Genomic DNA, 20,947 nt, shown 5'->3' on the forward strand with positions numbered 1-20,947 from the left:
TTTTTTGAGTAGTATACTGCCCTACTAGGAAAAAAGACCTTAAGTCCAAAAAAAAATTGAGATAAGGTCATATTAGGGTTTTATAGGTGGTTTTCTACCTTTTTTTGAGGTTAGAAAGCGGTAGCTCCACTTCTTCAATGAGAAAAACGCTAATGAAATATGCCTTATGTCCTAAATTGTCTGCCATTCTAGTGAACAAAGCCTCAACTGCAACGTTTGAATAAAGAAAGCCTCAAGTTACAGTCGTTTTTGACTTAAGGCTTTTTTACTTCAAATTTCTATTATTGCAAGAGAAATTGGAACCACGCCTTAACTTACATCAGATAAAAGAAAGCCTTATATCCACTTGCCAGTGGAGTTAAGGTTTTCTTTTCTCTGATGAGTTTCTTTACAAGTGGCTTTTGATGCTGTTTTTCACTAAAACTAACAGGTGTTTCTTTTATGCTCAGCTGTTTCCCTCCATTATTAGGTATATTATTTTGACAGTGATTACTTAGTTACTAACCTCAATTATTCAAGAAGAGTGTTTTGTTATGGTGTCGTGGGTTGTATGAAAGTTTTACGCTTTTTTTTGTAACTTGTGACATAAATTAATTTACAACGTGACATTGGACATGTGTAGTTCAAGATCAAGTTATATTTTGAGTTTAGTGAAGGATGTAAAAAATCGAAACGAAAATGATCCTGACGATCCGTTGCCGCTAGCAGCTAGTATGTCAACTTCAACAACTACTCCTGTTGTTAACTTTGATTGTAATAATAGTGAGGAGCACGACAACAGCTATGTTTTAACTCAGCTTTCACCAGTTCAACTTACTAATTTCGACAATAATTCAGGTTCCCATGACCTCGACGTTCAGGATGGCCTAGGCGTAGGGATTGTTCAGCCTATTAACTTATTGCCAGAAAGCGAAGACCAACCTGCTGAAAATATACAACCGGAAGACACCCGAGAGGTAACTAAAAAAGGGACACCAAGAATTAGAAAAAAGTCAGTTTTAAGCAAACAATAAAAACATGAACAGAAAAAAGATAAATATATTAAAAAACATGACTTGTATCCTCCTTGCCAAGCTTGTAGACTGAAATGCATTGAAAATATTCCAGAAGTAAGAAGAAAACAAATCAATTCTGTGTATTGCGCAAAAAGTTGGCTAGAGAGAAGAAACTTTATGTTGATTTCGACAACTAGGCATGGGGTTAAGAGGCGAAGAGGCAGTGAAAGTTCGTCAAGAAAGTTTTCATTCAAGTATTATCTAACAAACCAAAATGAAGAAAATGTCCAGGTGTGTAAGACATTTTTTTTGACTACTTTAGGCTACTCTAAAAACAACGACACAGTTCTTCACAATGTCTTGTGTGTTAACAAAGATCCAACAAATATTGCTCCTGATGGTCGAGGGAAATGTACTCCGCCAACAAAAATTGACCGAGAAGTTGTAAAAGCACATATAGAGTCATACAACCCATCCATTGCACACTACCGCAGAGAACACGCTCCACTGAGGCGCTACCTCCCTAGTGATATCACCATAAATAACATGCATCAAAACTTTGTGGCCAGACATCCGAACTTGAAATGCTCCTATGATTTGTATAGGGCTATTTTAAAAGAAATGAATATATCGTTTACCAAATTGGGAAACGAAGAATGTGAAACTTGTGAAGTCTTTATTAACCATAACACTGACCACAGCAAAGAAAATTTAAACTCCGAATGTAGTACTTGCAACGAGTGGTCTGATCATATTGCAAGAAGTAATGATGCAAGAAACCTCTACAAAACCCATGCAAACACTAATATACATAGATAAAGACCACATATATTATTCATGTGACTTGCAAAAAGTTATTATGTTGCCTAGGATGGAAGGTTTCAAAACTACCGTTTTTACTAAACGCATAGTTGCATTTAATGAAAGTTTTGTGCCCCTTGGCACTAACTGCAAAAATGGTAGGCCAATTGCAGTAATATGGCATGAGGCCATATGTGGACGAAAGAAGGAGGACATAATTAGTTCCTTTGATACATTTTTCAAATATTTCAGAGATGTTCCCCTCATAACACTCTGGCTTGACAACTGCTCCGCACAAAACAAGAATTGGTGCCTGATGACCTACCTTGTTCACATTATTAACTCTTCGGAGTCAGCCACTCAAACCATTGAACTGTACTTTTTTGAACCAGGGCACACATTTATGTCGGCCGATTCTTTTCACCATCAAGTAGAGTTGTCTCTCAGTCGCCATGGCAAAGTATATGACTTTTCAGACTTTGAGAATGCTGTTGGAGCAACTTGTTCTGGGAAAACAGTGGTCAAATCAATGCAGCATGAAGATTTTGCAGTATGGCCTTCTTGTGTCTCTAACTACAAGCTGAATAAATTTGTGAATCGACCCTACCTGAATGATTTAGTGTACATCAAAGCCGAACGTGGCAAAGATACATTGTTGTACAGACTTTGCTACGATGAATATTGCCCCCTTCAGGAACTAGACTTTATGACCAAAAAGGGAGCTGAAAAGGCGAAGAGCCCCCCTATTTTCCGAACTGCACCTCGAGGCATCTGCTCGGCGAAGAAACAAGATATTATTACAAAACTGCTTCCCTTGATGCCTGAAAATAGGAAACGTTTTTGGTTGGACTTGCCTGAAAGTGATGTTCCAGACTTGCGTGTTTCAGACGACATCCCTAGTTGAGAAAAGGGTGTGTGTGTTCCTAACTGTAAAACATATTTTTTTTGTTTTGGCTTAAACTTTTTTATGAACGCATTGTTATATTATATAGATACAGGTCTCAAAATTTTATTCATTTTTAATGTTGACACAAATCCTTGCTAAAGTTGTTTTATTCTAATAACTTATAATCCTGTATTTTTAATGTAGCATACCTTGAATTTTATAGGCCTAATTACAATAGTTTCACTCTAACTCAAGCTAAATATTATGATTTTTTTGTTGAAATACGTTTGTGTATATTTCAATTAGCAAATAAGCACTATTTAACTTTTTAATAAAGCATTATATTATAACAAACATTTTCAAACAAGACTATTAAATGTAGTTTTAGATTTCAATTAAAAATAGTAAAATGTGTTCTTTCTTAAATAGTCCGTCTCTAAGTATATTTTGAGTAACATTCTATGAATAAATTTTGCAAAAACTCCTGGGTGTTTACCTTTTTTAAACACTAAATGTTTTTTTAGTTTTAAAGTAAAATACATAATGAGCCACCATGGGAGTTAAGGTTTTTATGTTACGGTTTGCACTACTGTTTGGAGGTAACAAGGCCTTAAGTGCCATTTTTATGCCCAAAAAAAGCCAAAAACAATTTTTTTTAACAAAACTTGTTTTTTATTTATTTTTATTAAATTATTAAGGCCTTTAAACGTACATTTTAGAGAAAAAAGGTTGTGAAAAAGTATATTTCACGTTTTATTGAATATCTCCGTTTCAAGTAAATTGGAGTTAAGGCTTTCTTCCTAAGCAGGGCAGTATGGACATCTATATTAATAACCTATATGTTTCCTGCAGCCGATTTTGATGATATACATATTTATAAACAAATGAAGATCAAAAAAAGGTAAATTTTTGCTGTTTTCGTCTATAACCAAAAAGTTAAGCATTTTAAACAAATTTGAGAGTAAGAAACTCATAAATCGTCTAAAAAATTTCAATATGGCGTTCGCTGAATATGTCTATCCTTGTTGGTTGCTTAGAAAATTGCAAAATAAATCATAAATTTTGAGTTTTTATAAATATTCATAACTTATGTAAAAATTAACTTAGAACCTTCTTATTACACTAACTGCTGAGACTTGCTGAGACACTAACGGCAGTTTCTGCAACTTGTAAACGTCGATGTGTTTGAGATTAATGATTGAATTTTCGTACGCTTGCTGTTCTAGCAACAAAAACTCTAGCGAGGGAAGTTTTTGTCAATCGGATACTTTTCTGATAACGAAACAATCATTTAAATGGCATAAAATGAAAATGGTACCAAAATTTTATTGTTAAGAAGAACGTTTCATATTCAAAAGCATTTGCGGAGTGCTTTGTCAGCATTCGTTGACAAATTCTTTGACGTAAATCGTCTAAAAATGCGCGAAGTATCCTATAGATCTTTTTGAGGAGTACCCAAAAAATCCAGAGGAGACAAATCTGGTGACTGAGGAGGCCATTCGATGCATCAAATTTTTTTTTTAATCTAATGCTGTGGAGAATGTTAATTATATTCTTTATTAGATACTTTAACGAAGTTCGGCAGTTTCTGCAACTTGTAAACGTAGATGTGTTTGAGATCAATGATTGAATTTTCGTACGCGTGCTGTTCTAGCAACAAAAACTCCAGCGAGGGAAGTTTTTGTCACTCGGATATTTTGCTGATAGCGAAACAATCATTTAAATGGCATAAAATAAAAATGATACCAAGATTTTTTGTTAAGAAACACTGTAAATATCTATACACGAGCGGGACACCCTCAAAAAAGCGCTTAGTTTTCGAGATACTGACCACGGAGGGGTGAATGGCTAATTTTATTCATACTTTATATTTTCGAGGGTGCTGAAAACGAAAATGAAGTTTATTTTGAATTTTATGTTTGGGAACATTGTCAAAATCGCAATTTTAACCTAAAAATAAAAAAAAAATGAAATCACGTTTTTTTGCGTTTACCTCGCTACAACTCTGTTCCGTTTTAATATTTTTTTCTCAAATTTTTGCATTACATAGCTCTAACATTTCTGAATACAACGGTACCTGTTTCAAGCTTTTATTCTTATGCTGATAAATGTTATGAATTTTTCAACGGAAAAGGTGCGGATTTGTGCATTGCAAAGTTTAATCGTTGTATGACGAAGTTTAAAATTTAGCTACAGTCTACAAAAGCGAAATAGGACTTGTAGATAATGATGAATGTTTATGTGGAGAGCTAGCTGATCTACAACATATGCTGTTAGAATGTCCTTTACATTTTATTGAAATATCAAACTTTTTTGCCAATCTAGTTCAAGTTAATGTACAATTTCCTTTTAATCTTATATACCTTTTACAATCAAACAATCTAGATGTTTATAAAATTTTGTACAACCATGTTAATTGTTTAAAATTAAAGCTCTGAGAAAAAAAGAAAAAAAATAAAAAAAATAATAATAATTAAATAAAATAAAAAGTTACTAAGATCTAAACCTCCGCGAGGTTGAATCGGGTTTAGGTCTTAGCGCGATAAAAAAATATACAAAAAAATACATAAAAAATAAAAAAAAACTAAAAAAAAATAAAAAATGTAATAAAAGAAATGTTAAAAAATATATTAAAAAAAGATAATAAAAAAACAGAGTAAAAAAAACTTAGTAGTACTAATAGTTTTAAATTTAGATACTAAGCATATATTTTGTAAAAGAGAGAATTCAAAACACATTGACTGGCCAGTTGGTTGCTTAAACCAGTGCCAATAAAACATAAACAGACACACAAAATTTAGCTTCCTAATTACGTTTATGTTAAAGTAGAGAGTACGAAGAAGTTTTCTGGTAAGTTTTAGATCAAAATGTTTTATAGAAAAAAAAATAGTGCAACTTTTAATGTCGACATTAGAAATCCCCAATATACCGCTTATTTTTTTTTCGAGATACTGACCATGGGTGGTGAATGGCTAATTTTGGTCTTAGATTATGTTTTTGGCCGTGACAAAAACGAAAATGAAATTTATTTTAAATTTTAGGTGGGGGAATATTGTCAAAATTGCAATTGTACCCTAAAAATTAAAAAAAAAATGAAATCACGTTTTTTGCGTATAGCTCGCTACAACTCTGGTCCGTCTAAATATTTTTTTCTAAAGATTGTACACTATAATATATCGCTCACATTTTTGAAGACAATGATTTCTGCTTTAAGCTTTTAGTCTTATTCTAGTAAAAGATATGAATCTTTTAAAGTACAAGGTGCAGATTCGTGAATTGCAAAGTTTAATCGCAAAACTTGACTGACAAAATTTGAAATATAGATTTTAAATCAAATTCAAAAATAAAACATAAGTACAAAGAATTTTTCTGGAAACTTTTGGATCAAAATGTTTTATAGCAAACAAATGGTGCAACGTTTAACATCTACGTTATAAATCCCTAAAATAACGCTAATTTTTCGAGATACTGATCATTGGTGGTGAATGGCTAATTTTGGTCTTACTTTATGCTTTTGATGGTGCTGAAAACGAAAATCAAGTTTATTTTGAATTTTAGGTGAGAGAACATTGTCAAAATCGCAATTTAGCCCTAAAAATAAAAAAAGTTGAACCACGTTTTTCTTAAAATTAAAAGTTGCACCATACTTTTTCTATAACACATCTAGACCTAAAACTCTCCATAAAACATCTTTGAACTCTATGGTTTAACATAAACGAAATCAAATAGATAAATCTTAAATTTTGTCACATAATTTTTGCGATTTAACTCTGCAATTCACGAATCTGCATCTTTTATTTTTAAAAATTCATAACTTTTATAAAAAAAGAGACTGAAAGACTACAGTTACTTTCATAGTCTTCACAAAGGTGAGAAATATATGCTGTAGAAATTTTAGAAAAAATATTAAAATGGAACAGAGTTGTAGTGAGTTAAACGTAAAAATTCGTGACTTCACTATTTTTTTTTTTTTCATTTTTAGGTTAAAATTGAGATTTTGACAATGTTCCCCCACATAAAATTCAAAATAAACCACTTTTTCATTGTCAGCACCATCGAAAACATAAAATAAGACCAAAATTAGCCATTCACCTCCCATGGTCAGTATCTCGAAAAATAAATGTTATTTTGGGGATGTATACCGTCTATATTAAAAGTTGCTCCATTTTTTTTTCTATTAAACATTTGTAACTAAAACTTTCCAGAAAACTTCTTTGTACACTATGTTTTAACATAAACGTGATTAATAAGATACAGTTTAAATTTTGCCTCGTAACTTTTGCGATTAAACTTTGCAATTCACGAATCTGCACCTTGTTCTTTAAAAAATTCATAACTTTTACTAGAATAAGACTAAAATCTTAAGACAGACACCGTTGTCTTCAAAAAAGTGAGCAACATATAGTGTACAAACCTTAGAAAAAAATATTAAAATCGACCACAGTTATAGCGAGTTAAACGAAAAAAACCGTGATTTTACTTTTTTTTATTTTTATGGTAAAATTGCGATTTTGACAATATTCCGCACCTAACATTTAAAATAAATTTCATTTTCGTTTCAGCACCATCAGAAACATAATCTAACACCAAAATTCGCGATTCACGATGGTCAGTATCTCGAAAAATAACCGTTTTATTGGGGATTTCTAATGTCGATAATAAAAGTTACACTATTTTTTTTTCTATAAAACATTTTGATCTAAAACTTTTCAAAAAACTTCTTTGTACTCTATACTTTAACATACATGTGATTAAAAAGCTAAATTTCAAACTTCGTCACATAACTTTTGCGATTAAACTTTGCAATTCAGAAATCTGCACCTTTCACTTTAAAAAATTCATAACTTTTATTAGAATAAGACTGAAAGCTTGAAGTACCATTCTCTTAAGAAAGGTGAGAATTATATACAGAAAACAGAGTTGTAGCGAGGTAAACGCAAAAAACAACGTGATTTCTGTTTTTTTATTTTTATGTTAAAATTTCGATTTTGACAATGTTCCCCCACATAAAATTCAAAATAAACCTCATTTTAGGGGTATCTCCCGCTCGCCTACTAATGTTACGGCAAACATTGATAAATTTTTGGTTATTTTTTTCGAAACGTCCCACATTCCGAAGCATTTGCGCAATGAATTTGTCGGCATTTTTTGACAATTCCTTGACTTAAATCTTCTAAAGATGCACGTGGTATCCTATAAACCTTTTTAAGATGTACCCATAAAAAAATCAAGAGGAGACAAATCTGGTGACTAAGTAGGCCGTTCGATGCTGCCTCTTCTAACAATCTAATCCTGCTAATAGTCCAGGAATCGAAGCTTGTAACCTCGCAATTTTTACAGAATGGATCAATTTGATTGAAAATTTGAGAATAAGTAATGGATAATCCAAGGATCAAAATCTATATGATGCCGAAAGGCGCTTTTACCATGAGGGTGATTGCCACCCCATCTCGGGGGTGGAAATTTTTTGTTATATTTTGGCCTCAAAAGTTGATAAAAATATTCATTTCAAGCAAAAAATGTTCTGTGCATTTTTTTGATAAAATTAATAGTTTTCGATTTATTTGCTATCGAAAGTGTTAGTTTTATTTTGAAATGGCTTTGAATTATCATGCAGTAAATCACAAGTTTGTTTATTTACCAGACATAACTTTCCTAATATTAGCACAATCACCTTAGGTGGGCATAAATTTTCTTTTAAAAATAAAATTAAATATCTTGGAATGATACTCGACCAAAAATTGACCTGGAAGTTACATATTGACGACATGTTGAACAGGTGTAATAAGGGAATAAACTTTCTTAAATCAATTAATAGAACTTGGTGGGGATCGGATGTTGAAGTAAGTTTATTATTTTATAAAGCTTACATACGATCTATTTTCGATTACGGCAGTGTTTTGTATGGATCAGCAAGTAATGCACTACTAAACAAAATCAACGTTTTACAGAATTCAGCCTTACGAATATGTCTAGGAGCTATGAGATCCACTCCAGTACAAGCTTTATATTTGGAAGCCTTGGAACCTCCTTTAAATCTAAGACGAAGTTTTTTGTCCAAAAAATATTTAATGAAAGTATACTTAATTAACCCTCTTCTATACCAAAAAATAGTGACTTTAAGTTGCCATGATCTAACCAATAAATATTGGCAAAAAAAGAAATCTCCCTTACTGTGTGAAGCTTATAATCAAAATATAGTACTCTTAAAAAATATAGATAAAACGAACGACTTATTCAAAAACTACGCGTACTCTTCTTTCTTTTCTCCTACAGATATTATTGTACCAAATTATAGTGAAAACATATATTTAAATAAAAATATTCTTTTATCCATAACGAATAGTTACAATGAGTCAATAGCTCTATATACAGATGCGTCTAAATCTGCAGATGGAACTGGATGCGCCTTTTTTATACCATCGGGACATATAGAAAAGAAATTCAAACTGAAACCGGAGACTTCGATTTATACAGCAGAGGCTATTGCAATATATGAAGCTTTACTATATGTAGCTGAATTTGATTTCGCCCATATTATAATTTTGTCTGACTCCTTAGCAGTATTGAAATCTCTTGGTAAATATGGACCCCCAAACATCCAAGACTGCACATACATTTATAAAATTAAACATATTAAACAAAATCTTTTAACCAAAGGAATCAATGTACATTTTATCTGGATTAAAGCACACGCAGGATTTGAACATAATGAGTATGTCGACTTATTAGCCAAAGAAAGCGTTTCATCCGATACCAGTATTCTACATAAAATAACACTGACTGATAGTATAATCTCTTTCAAGTCAACACTGCATCGGGAGTGGAGCTACCAGTGGAAGGAATACTCTTTTGTGAATCAAAATAGATACTCGTTAATTCAGCCCGATATTCCCAAATTTCCTTGGTACAAGTCTTGTAGAGCTTCTAGAAAGTACATAACTTCTATTATTAGAGTACGATTCGGGCACGCATGTTATCCAAAGCATTTATTTAAAATACAGGTTTTGGATAATGATAAATGTGAGCATTGTGAAGAGGAAAGTGATTTAGATCATATATTTTTTGGTTGTTCTATAAATACAATTTACTCATCTAAATTAATAAATGATTTATTAAAATGTAAAGTAGCAACTCCTTGGAATATACTATATTTATTATCACTTGGTTCTGTAGATGTATACAACTCTTTAATTAACTTTTTAAAAGACAGCAAATTATCATTATAATTCCCTTAAACATTTTTAATTAATACCTTTGGTAGTTAGTAGTTTTAGCTGTTAAGCTTAGTGTTACTTAATACCTTTTAGTTGTTATCTTTGTTTTAAACCTGTTTTGTATAACTTGATAACTTGTATTCCTTATGTGTCTGGCAGTATGACGGTAAGTCTAAGCCAAAATAAAAAAAAAAAAAAAAAATATCGACAAAATCAATGTTTTTCGATATTATACTCATTTACTATTCACTCAATTTTTGCCGTAGAAAAAATTGTTTAAACCAAATTCTTGGAAATTAAATAACCTACAATTTCATATTTAAACATTTTTTCGTATCTCTGATTCTAATCTTTCTATTCTGAAGAAAATGGCATTTTTTACCAAACTACAAAAATTCCTTATTCGCTTTTAACTCCAGTTTTCAAAAACTAATCATTCTAAGCCAGTCAAGCTTCTGAAATCTATTGTATATTAATATTATATTAATAGGACATAAATAAAGAAGAATGAATAAGGCCAATGACTAAAAACACTGCTAGATTATTATGCTTCCAAATGGATTTCTCCTTTTTTTATTTAAAAAAAAAATATATTGATTTTTTAACCGTAACTTTTACATTCTTTATCCTAGAAAGTTTTGTAAACAATAATTTTGTAGGTTTTTATAAGATCTATAAGACTATTAATATTAAATCGTTTTAAAATCGTCAGTCGCAAAAAGAGGTGACTTTGAAAGGGTTGGTAAAGGTGGTTTTTGCATGTTATTACAAGTTTTAATTATCAATAGCTCACTCAATTTTTGCTGTAAAAAAATTATGCAAACCAAGTTCTTGGGAATTAAATAAGCTACAATTTTATATAAAAATATTTTTTAGTATCTTTGATGCTAATCGTTCTATTCTGAAGAAATGGGCATTTTTTACCAAACTACAAAAATTCGTTATTTTAACTTCATTTTTCTTAAAACTAAGCATTCTAAGCCGGTCAAACTTCTAGAACCTATTAATAATACATAAATAAAGAAGACCAAATAAGGTCAATGACTAATTTTAATTAAGGTGGTCAGTAGGGGGATGATTCCGATCATTTTTTCGCTGAAAAAAATAGCGACTGACATTCTATTTATTATAAGTAACTTAATTTTTGAGCTAGAGATTATTTTTTATTTCAGGAGATAGATATTTTTAAATACTTTAAATTAGTTTGAACAAGTTATCCTCGAAAAATGCATAGTTTTCCCGTCTTTTGCCTTTGAAACTACAATATTTAGCATTTTACGAAGAAGAGCTAATATATAATAAAGTATAGCTCAATTACTATTGGTCTTAAAGAAAATAAAAAACGGTTCAGTTTATTTTTTCAAAAGGTAAATTTTTGTTTAGCAAAGTTGTTTTGATGAAACGAAAACTTTTTGCGTTATTAGCAGAAAACTGATTAAAAACATTGATTTTTTCGATACAAAACTAACACTTTCGATAGCCAATAAATCGAAAACTATTAATTTTATCAAAAAAAAATGTATATAGAACGTTTTTTACTTAGAATGAATGTTTTTATCAACTTTTGCAGTCAAAATAAAATAAAAAATTTCCACCCCCGAGATGACAACCACTCCCATTGTAAAAGCGCCTTTCAGCCTCATATAGATTTTGATCCTTGGACTATTCACTACTTATTTTTAAATTTTCAAGCAAATCGATCCATTCTGTAAAAAATGCGAGTTTTTGTCCTATTTTAAGCTTCATTACTTGGACTATTAATTTGATTTCGAAAATCATTGTTAATCAGGGAAGGGAAGTTTATATTTGAAGGAAAGAGGTCAGGAATGTGAAGTTGTAGGTTACTTTTGTTGTAAGTTTCTAGGTAAAGAGGTGGTTCTCCTGTAAGACATTGGATATTCTTAACTGGTGTGGTTCTAAATGCAATGCAAAGTATTGTGTTCTGAATGACAGAAAATACTTTACCATAAGATATTTTTATTTAAAGAATAAAAAACATTCATAAAAAAATGCCATTTACGTGAAAATTTCAATCTCTTTATTGGAATGGTTCACAAAAAATAAACGAGTAAAACACCTGTATAAATAAAAAGGCGCAGACCACAAAACTAATATCTCCTTTATGCATCATTCCTTATTACAAAAAATTTCCGGCATAAACATCTCTGTCCTCAAGAATGTATAGTCTATGGTATTTGGTAGACCTTTAACTACGCAGGCGCTGAGTGCTGATCTACTTACACTCATGCTAGCGGCGTCGTACCATTCGTTCGCATCTGCATCTAAATATTCCACGAGATCGACTGTTGTTGATCCTAAAAAATCAGAAAATATCAGAAGATCAGAAAATTAAAATGACACATATGAACATATCCAATCCCCATTCATTTGACGTCTCGTACGACAAAATCGGACCAATAGCAACGGAGATATGATATATTGGGACCGTGCAAGTTGCGCAAAGCGACACCTATTTCTACGCTCTGCACTTTTATTCGCACTTTTAGTTGTATTGACCAATTACGTTAGTCCTGGTTGCTGGATAATTGTCAAGGCCATAATCCAAAAAAATAATAAAAAGAAAAAATAAGATTCAGGTTATGTGATGAAAACGTAAACAATTGTATGTAGTAAATAAAATTACATTTATACAAAATTTATACATTTTTATAAAATAAAATACAATTAATTAAATTTACCTTTATATAATAATTGCATATCATATCAATATTGTGGAGCAACATATAATTTTTCTCCTTCAATTACAGTAGATATGAAATGTACGTCAATTTGACAATTTCAATTGACAATATGAATTATTTAAGAAAGTTGCAATATTTCTCCGCTATTCGCGCACGATCCTTTCACGTATCCCTTCCAAGTACTTGCACACCGCGAATAGCCCGATGAGGAAACACAAAATTTTACGAAAACCTCCAAAAAATAAAGGAGGGATGAAAATTTGGGAATAGGTAGTTGAAATTGTCTATTATTATATAAGAAAAAGTTTACAATTCTACATCCCATCCATATTACAAAAATGGGGAAATTCGGGGTGAAAAATATTTTCTCGGGAGTGAAAAAATATACGTCCAAAATAGGCCCGGAATTTGTTAAAATGACTAATTCTAAGCAAGTTTTGTTCTATAGAGTTTTTTCACTAAGTCAATACTTTTCGAGTTATTTGCGAGTGAATATGTTAATTTTTAACAAAAAATAAACATGCTTTTGGACGGTTTCTCGCAGATAACTCAAAAGGTAAGTATTCTAGCGAAAAAAATCTTCTTAGTAAAGATATAGCTTATAAAAAATTGAAAAAAAATGGTGTACGCTGAAGTCTGTAGACCCAGTAGAAGCAGAGTTGTAGCTAATGAAAAGTAGGTTCTTCTTCGTCAAATTCCAAATCGAATATTTCAATGTGAAATAACCAAAAAACAGAGCACTTTTCAGGGAAAATTCATTAAAACTTTTTTAAAGTGTTTAAAAAAAGGTTTATTTTTGTTTTTGAAAAAAACTTCTAACATTAAAAATAAGTTAGTTACGCTCAAAATATTGTTCGTCCCTTTTATATTTTGGTACAAAAATCGCAAAAATCACCCCATAATTAGCTTCCCAAATAAAATCAATCGTTACCGCTTCACAAGTCAAGTTACTTTAATTATGTATTATTTATATTATCTATAAGTTTCATTGGTTCAAAGTGCTCATTTTTGAAAAAAATTGGGTTTAAAATAAAACGTTTTTTTAATTTTGAAAAAAAAATGGAATTGTTCATGGAATTAACTTAAAAACTATTAGTAATACCAAAAATCTTAAAGAGCAATAAAATGTACGTTTTGCTTTTTTGAATATTTTTGCTTTTTTGTTTTCTTGTTAGACAAAAATTGGTTATGCTATGGCTGTTCAAAATTTGCCTAAACTCGTGCTTCGTTACTCGTTCCAGCCATTTTAACTACAGCTTTTTCAAAAATTAGCTCTTTGAACCGATGAAACTTACAGATCATATAAATAATACATAAGCAAAGTAACTTGTGAAGTGGTAATGATAAAATTTATTTATGATGCTAATTAGGTGGTGATTTTCGCGATTTTTTACTAAAAAATAAAAGGGACCAACAATATTTTGAGCGTAGCTCACTTACTTTTAATGTTACAAGTTTTTTTAAAAAACAAAAATAAACATTTTTTAAAAACTTTAAAAAAGTTAAAATGAATTTTCCCCGAAAAGTGCTCCGTTTTTGGGTTATTTCACAATGGAATATTCGATTTGGAATTGGATGAAGAACAACCTACTTTTCATTAGCTACAACTCTGCTTTGACTGGGTCTATAGACCTAAACATACACCATTTTTTAAAGTTTTTTATAAGCCATATTTTTTATAGCTTATAAGAATATTTTTTTCGCTGAAACACTTACTTTTTGAGTTATCTCCCAAAAACCGTCCAAAAACATGTTTTTTTCTGTTAAAAATGAACATATTCACTTGCAAATAACTCGAAAAGTATTGACTTAGGGAAAAAACTCTATAGAACAAAAGTTGCTTAGAATTAGTCATTTTATCTCATTCCGGACTTATTTTGAATGTATATTTTTTCACCCCCGAGAAGAGGTATTCCCCTGCATTTTTCAAAAATGGAGGGGATGTAGAATCGTAAACTTTTTCTTATATAATAATAGACAATTTCAACTACCTATTCCCAAATTTTCATCCTTCCTTTATTTTTTTGGGGTCAGATTGTTCTTTGATTGAACATATTCGTCATCCCTGCACTTTCTAACGAGCCCTCTTACGTCACGATCCAACGAGCCGTTTCGGTGCTACAAGCTTAATGCCCTTCCAACATGTTACAATATGCATAACACATAGTGCACTCAATCACATTTTTTATCTCCTTTCCATCGATACCTCATAGGTCATCCTAGGCGAGCGGCACAACCCTAATTTGAGGTTTAGAAATTGAAAATGCGACCATGATAGGTGAATGGCAAATTTTGGTTATTCTTTATATTTTCGAGGTCACTGAATCCGAGTGTGAAGTTTATTTTAATGTAGAATTGGTGAAACATGTTCAAAAATCAAATTTATGCAAAAATGTTAATTTTTAAACATTTTGTCGTCACATTTCGTTAGTTTCATGTTTACTTAAAAAAATTAAGTGACAAACTTTTTAGTATATAATGTTCACTAACACATCAATAAAAACTAATTCATAAAGAAGTTTTGTGGAAAATTTCAAGTCAAAATATGCAATAGAAAAAAAGTTAAGTGGCTTTATAGACCAGTGACACTCCCCCAAAAAACGCTAATTTCCCAAGATAATGACCACGGTGTGGTGAATGGCTAATGTTGGTCTTATTTAATGTTTTTGATAGTGTTGAGAACGAAAATGATGTTTATTTTAAATTTTAGGTAGGGGAACATTGTCAAAATCACAATTTTGTCATAAAAATAAAAAAAATGAAATCACGTTTTTCTTAAAATTGCACCATTTTTTTTTCTATAAAACATTTTATTCTTTGTACCCTATATTTTAACATAAACTTGATTAAAAAGCTAAATTTCAAATTTTGTCACTCAACTTTTCGATTAAACTTTGCATTTCAGGAATCTGTACCTTTTACTTTAAACAATATCTTGACAAAGGTAAGAAATATATACTGTAAACATTTCAGAAAAAAATATTAAAATGGAACAGAGTTGTAGTGAGTTAAAAGCAAAAAAAATTTTTTGCCAATGTTCCCCCACGTAAAATGTAAAATAAATCTAATTTTCGTTTTCAGCACCATCAAGAACATACAGTATGGCCAAAATTAGTTTACCACACCGTGGTCATCACACCACACAGTATCTCGAGAAATAAGCATTTTTTGGGGTGTGCCGCTTGTCTATAGTCATATAACTTTTTTCCTGTTGCATATTTTCTAGAAATATTCTTCATGAATCTTGTTTTATTGCTGTGTTGGTGAAAACTAAAAAGTTTGTCACTCAACTTTTTAAGTAAACATGGAACTAACGAAATCTGACGACAAAATGTTTAAAAATTAACAACTCCTCTTTTAATTTGTTTAGACATTTTGAGCAAAGATCTTTATTATCTAAATACTTTAAAGATGAGACAGTAAAATTTTCAAAAGGAAATATTTACAGTAACCAAAGATACAGCGAGGTAAACTTGAAAAATCATCAAAATTGATTTTTCGCATTTTTGCATAAAATTTGAGTTTTGAACATGTTCCACCAATTCTAGATAAAAATAAACTTAATATTCAGATTCAGCGACCTCGCAAACATAAATAATCACCAAAATTGGTCACTCACCTGAAAGTTGATTTTCGTGGTCGGTATAACGTAATTTTAGGGGTTGCTGCCGCTCGCCTATCCTACGTTAAGCCGTTTGGCATTTACAACCGGGGGTTGCAATTTATGGGTTGTGATTTAAGGGATGAAAAGTTAAAATACCTTAATTATTTTACTAACCTGTGTTACCTGTATCATTAAATCCACCAATGACGACTATAAAACCATCCAAAATCACACAAGCGAAGTTACTTCTGGGAGTTCTCATATGGGCGATAGAAGTCCAACCCCTCAATATATCTGGGTCGAATTTTTCACAACTGGACAATCTGGTCGAACCATTAAAACCACCAATGGCGTACATGACGTTGCGCAAAGTTATTAAGGTTACTCCGGAACGAGGAGAGCTCATTTTTTGGATGAAGCTCCATTGTCGAGTTAGTGTGTCGTATACTTCGACGGAACTCATGACGTCTGATCCATTGAATCCTATGATATTGTTTTTTTTTTTTAATATTCTTGTCTTATACACCCACCGGCACAAAATTCCGCCACCCAAAATTGTTGATTAAGTTTGATAATCTATATCTTTATTATTTGTGCTCCGATTTTCAAGATTCTTGCACCAGTTTGGAAATACATGTATTGAAATCGTTTGTTGTTATTCCGGTAACACAAAAATTTTGCTTCATGGCATTATACAGGGGTGAATGGAAGCGTTGTATTTTCTCCTAACTTTAAAAAATTCTGTGGAAAAATGGAAGAGCTAATTTTGTTTCATAGTCCTGTCATATTATCCCGGAGGCATCACTATAATTTTGTTTTTTTAATTATCCGAATATCTCTTTTTCTTGTAAGAGCTGTACCATTTTTTGTAAATAAAAACATTGATGAACTCATAAAATAGAGGTTGGATTGATAAAATTAGAATGGCCCGCATGCAGCCCAGATCTCAATCATATTGAGCATTTATGGGATGAATTAAAAAAAGCTATTCGTCGGCATCCTAGGCATCCAGAAAATTTGGTACAGTTATAGCCCTGGTAGAGGAATATCGGGCTATTCCCCAGGCAAGGATAACACATCTTTATTCGATGCCAAACAGATTGCGAGCAGTCGTTGCTGCAAGAGGTGGACATATCCGCTATTGAACTGTTTTGTTGTTAATTTTGTTTTGTTTTGTTAATTTTAGTGCGTTTGATATTTTTAATTAAAAAAACCATTAAAGCAGTGTTTTTATTTACAGCTCGTACAAGAAAAGAGATATTCGGATAATTCAAAAAACAAAATTTTAGTGATACCTCCTGGATAATATAAAATGAGTATGAATCAAATTCAGCCCTCCAATTTTTCCACAGAATTTTTTAAAGTTAGGAGAAAATACAACGCTTCCATTTACCCCCGTATAATGCCGTCTAAGCAAAAAAAATTGTTACCGGAATAATAAAAAATAACGTCAATACATGTACCTACTGCAGTCACACTCTCATCCTAATACGCTGATCAGCTTATCACTAACTTCCTAATGTCCTAATCAGCTTAAGACGAAATACTGGTAGTTCTGTTGTGACATTGTGCAGTGACACTCAATTCCTAATATGGTGATCGGCTTGAGCCACTAATTTCCTTATATGGTTATCAGCTTGTGACAGAGTCGATAGAGGGATACGGGTAGTTCGGTTATGACACGCGGTCACAGTGATAGATTAGTAATGTATTTATTGTAGTATGTTTTAGGTGGTTGAATATAAAACTATATAATTCTTGACGGTGCGTGATTTGATTGTGTAATAATCATATTTGCGTATTTAATAAATGTTTATATTCCTAAATACGTGTTTAATTATTTAAGTAGACGATAGTTACTTAAATAGACTACACTACCAACTGATGGAAGAATCTTGAAAATCGGAGAACAAAGAAAAAATTATAGATTGTAAAACAATCAAAAATTTTGGGTGGCGGAATTTTGTGCCGGTGAGTGTAGTATATAAAAACACAAGGAATATGAAAAAAATGTAGAAAAGAAGTAACGAGAAAAAAATAAACGTGGACAATTACGGCATGTACAAATACGAAATTATTAAATTAATTTCAGATTCTGCGGACTGTATTTGTAGGGTGTAGTTCAAATTGATTATGTTCAACGATTCAAGGTCACCATTTCAACACCATAAAAAAAGAAGACGGTGCCTCACAGCATTCTTATTTTTATACTAAGAGAGAGATTACGGCTTTGAATAAGACCCCCATTCGGTTGAATGTGGATCTAGATTTTGAAATAGAAGTAAGACAGGGTTATGTTCTGTCGCCGCTACTTTTTAACGTGTACAGTGAAGCCATATTTCAGGAAGCGATAGCGTAACCTCTCGAAGTGATGGAATCTCTATAAACGGAAGAATAGTAAATAACATAAGATTTGCTGACGACACCCTTATAATGACAGACACCCTGGAATCGCTACAAGAATTGTTAAATAGAATTAACGATTATTGCATTCGATATGGACTAAAAATAAACAAGAAAAAACTAAATTTATGATTGTTTCAAAATCACAACACGGAAATGAAAGGTTAATGATAGAGCAAACGCAAATAGAAAAAGTAAAGACATACATAAATAAATATATACATACATATATAAATCTGGGAATATCTGGCTTGATGACAAAAATGTCCAAAGTAAAGAAAAAGTCCGAATTGAAACTGCAAAGCAAGCATTTATAAAAATGAAGACACTGCTTACAAACAAAGACCTTCAGTTGCTTCTCAGACTGAGATTACATTGAGCTACATATTTTCTATATTACTATATGGAATGGAAGCTTGGACATTGAAGAGACAACACATAAGAAAAATAGATGCGTTCGAAATGTGGTGTTACAAAATAATATTGAAAATTCAGTGGGTTCAAAGGATTACCAATGTTGAAGTACTACGACGTTTAAATAAGGAGAAATTATGAACTGTATAAAAACAAGAAAACTGTTTGTTGCTGAGAATCAGCTGAAAACAGCACTCTACAATGACACCGATATTCTTCAAGAAATTAAATCACAGAGACTAAGATGGGCAGGCCACGTGCGCAGACTTCATAACGAGAGATTTGTAAGAATGGAATGAGAGGTGATTCCTACAGGCAAAAGACCACTCTGACGTCCCAGAATGCGATGGAGAGATAACATCCAAAGAGATCTCCGAAAAAATGAACAGTCCATTTGACCCTAGGCTGATGGAAGACCGAACAAATTGAAAGAAAGTTGTACAGTCAGCCAGGACCCACCCAGATGGCACCATGATTTTTTCATGGCCCACGTTTCGCATCTGTAAGTTAGTACAGGTCTGACGATGGATTTATAGATTTTGATCTTGGAATTTCTTGTAAGATTTTTTTTAGTTTGACCTTTTATTATAAGGAAAGCGGTATCCCAGGGAAATTTATTATCACGTCTATTACTTATGGGGGTCAACACAAGACAGAGTTTCGCAGTACTTTTCACCATGCGATAACTAGTGGTTATCACATCACTAACAGATGATATAACAGAGCTTCTGTTATATTCGCGAGTTGAAATCAGAGGGAGTCCCGTCTGTTTATTTCGACATGAGGCAACAGAGAGATTTATCATATGTCTGTTGCCTGTGAAGGTCAACACAAGAGAGAGATTCGTGGTCCTTTTCACCACACTAGTGGTTATCACTCACAGAGGATAGAACAGAGCGTCGGCTGAAAGTTAAAGAGAAGGTATAGACAAAGAGGAGAGAAAAAGAAACATAGAAAATAGAAAGTGGTAAAAGTTAAAAAAAGCAAAATAGGGAAACTCTTAAAGTAAAGGTATATTTTGGGATATTTATATTTATGTTTCAAACAAATAATTGATTTGTCTATAAATAATTTACCTCCAACGATATAGATCTTATCCCTCACCGCTGCAGCGCCAGCATCCGACCGTGCTTTCTGCATGGGAGGAATTAGTTCCCATTGATTTTTTTCGGGATCGTATCTTTCAGCCGAGTTCATTCTCAGTCTGCCATTAAATCCGCCCATCGCGTAAATTAATCCGCGATGGACGACAACGCTGACGTAACATCGGGGGAAGTACATGCAGGAACGTTGGCTCCATTCGTGATGGACTGGATCGAAGCATTTGACAGAGTTGAAATATTCCGTTCCATCAAAACCACCTGGGATATAAATAATGGTTACATTATTGGTTACAAATTATTTTTCTATTATATGGAATCATGCGGAAATCATAATCATACTAAAACCTAACAAACCTCTCAAGAACCCTCTTCTACCGACTTATCAATCTACTACCCATCCCGGATAAATTCCCTACCAGAACGTATCCCAACTCATCAACTTGCCTTTTTAGTCCGTTCTTTAACGGTAAAATATTGCAAAACCTCTAAATTCTAAAGAACCGCTTGGATTGACATGAAATTTGGCATACACATAGCTAACAAGTCATACACATAGCTAACAAGTCAAAGAAAAAAAGTGATATTGTGCCGATATGTGCTTTTGCCCTGGGGGTGGTTTTCACCCCCTCTTGGGGGTGAAAAAATTTTCGTCCGAAGAAAGTCAGGAAATGGATAAGCTGGCTAATTTTGAGTAACTTTTGTTCTATAGAGTTTTTTCACTAAGTCAATACTTTTCGAGTTATTTGGCAGTGAATATGTTCATTTTTTCAACAAAATAACCACGCTTTTAGACGGTTTTTCGCAAATAACTCAAATAGTAAG

The 20,947-nt window shown here is 32.0% G+C and overlaps 2 protein-coding genes across 4 annotated transcripts in view; one reads left to right on the plus strand and one right to left on the minus strand.

Moving 5' to 3' along the window:
* Positions 1-20,947, plus strand: part of LOC114330480 (frequenin-1) — a 760,895-nt gene that overhangs the window by 604,713 nt on the left and 135,235 nt on the right. The gene's annotated exons all lie outside the window — the stretch shown is intronic.
* The window catches only part of LOC114330479 (kelch-like protein 10), a 68,251-nt gene continuing 59,218 nt past the window's right edge, over positions 11,915-20,947 (minus strand). For 2 of the 3 annotated variants that reach the window (XM_050662489.1, XM_050662486.1), the window contains 3 exons: positions 20,099-20,383; positions 16,380-16,688; positions 11,915-12,214 (listed from right to left, as the gene is read on the minus strand). In XM_050662489.1, coding sequence (XP_050518446.1) covers positions 12,027-12,214; positions 16,380-16,688; positions 20,099-20,383 — 782 coding nt within the window. In that variant the 3' untranslated portion in view covers positions 11,915-12,026. The remainder of the gene's footprint in view (positions 12,215-16,379; positions 16,689-20,098; positions 20,384-20,947) is intronic. The other variant, XM_050662487.1, reaches the window with a different exon arrangement.

This window comes from Diabrotica virgifera, chromosome 9, assembly GCF_917563875.1.
Source record: "Diabrotica virgifera virgifera chromosome 9, PGI_DIABVI_V3a".
NCBI lineage: Eukaryota > Metazoa > Arthropoda > Insecta > Coleoptera > Chrysomelidae > Diabrotica > Diabrotica virgifera.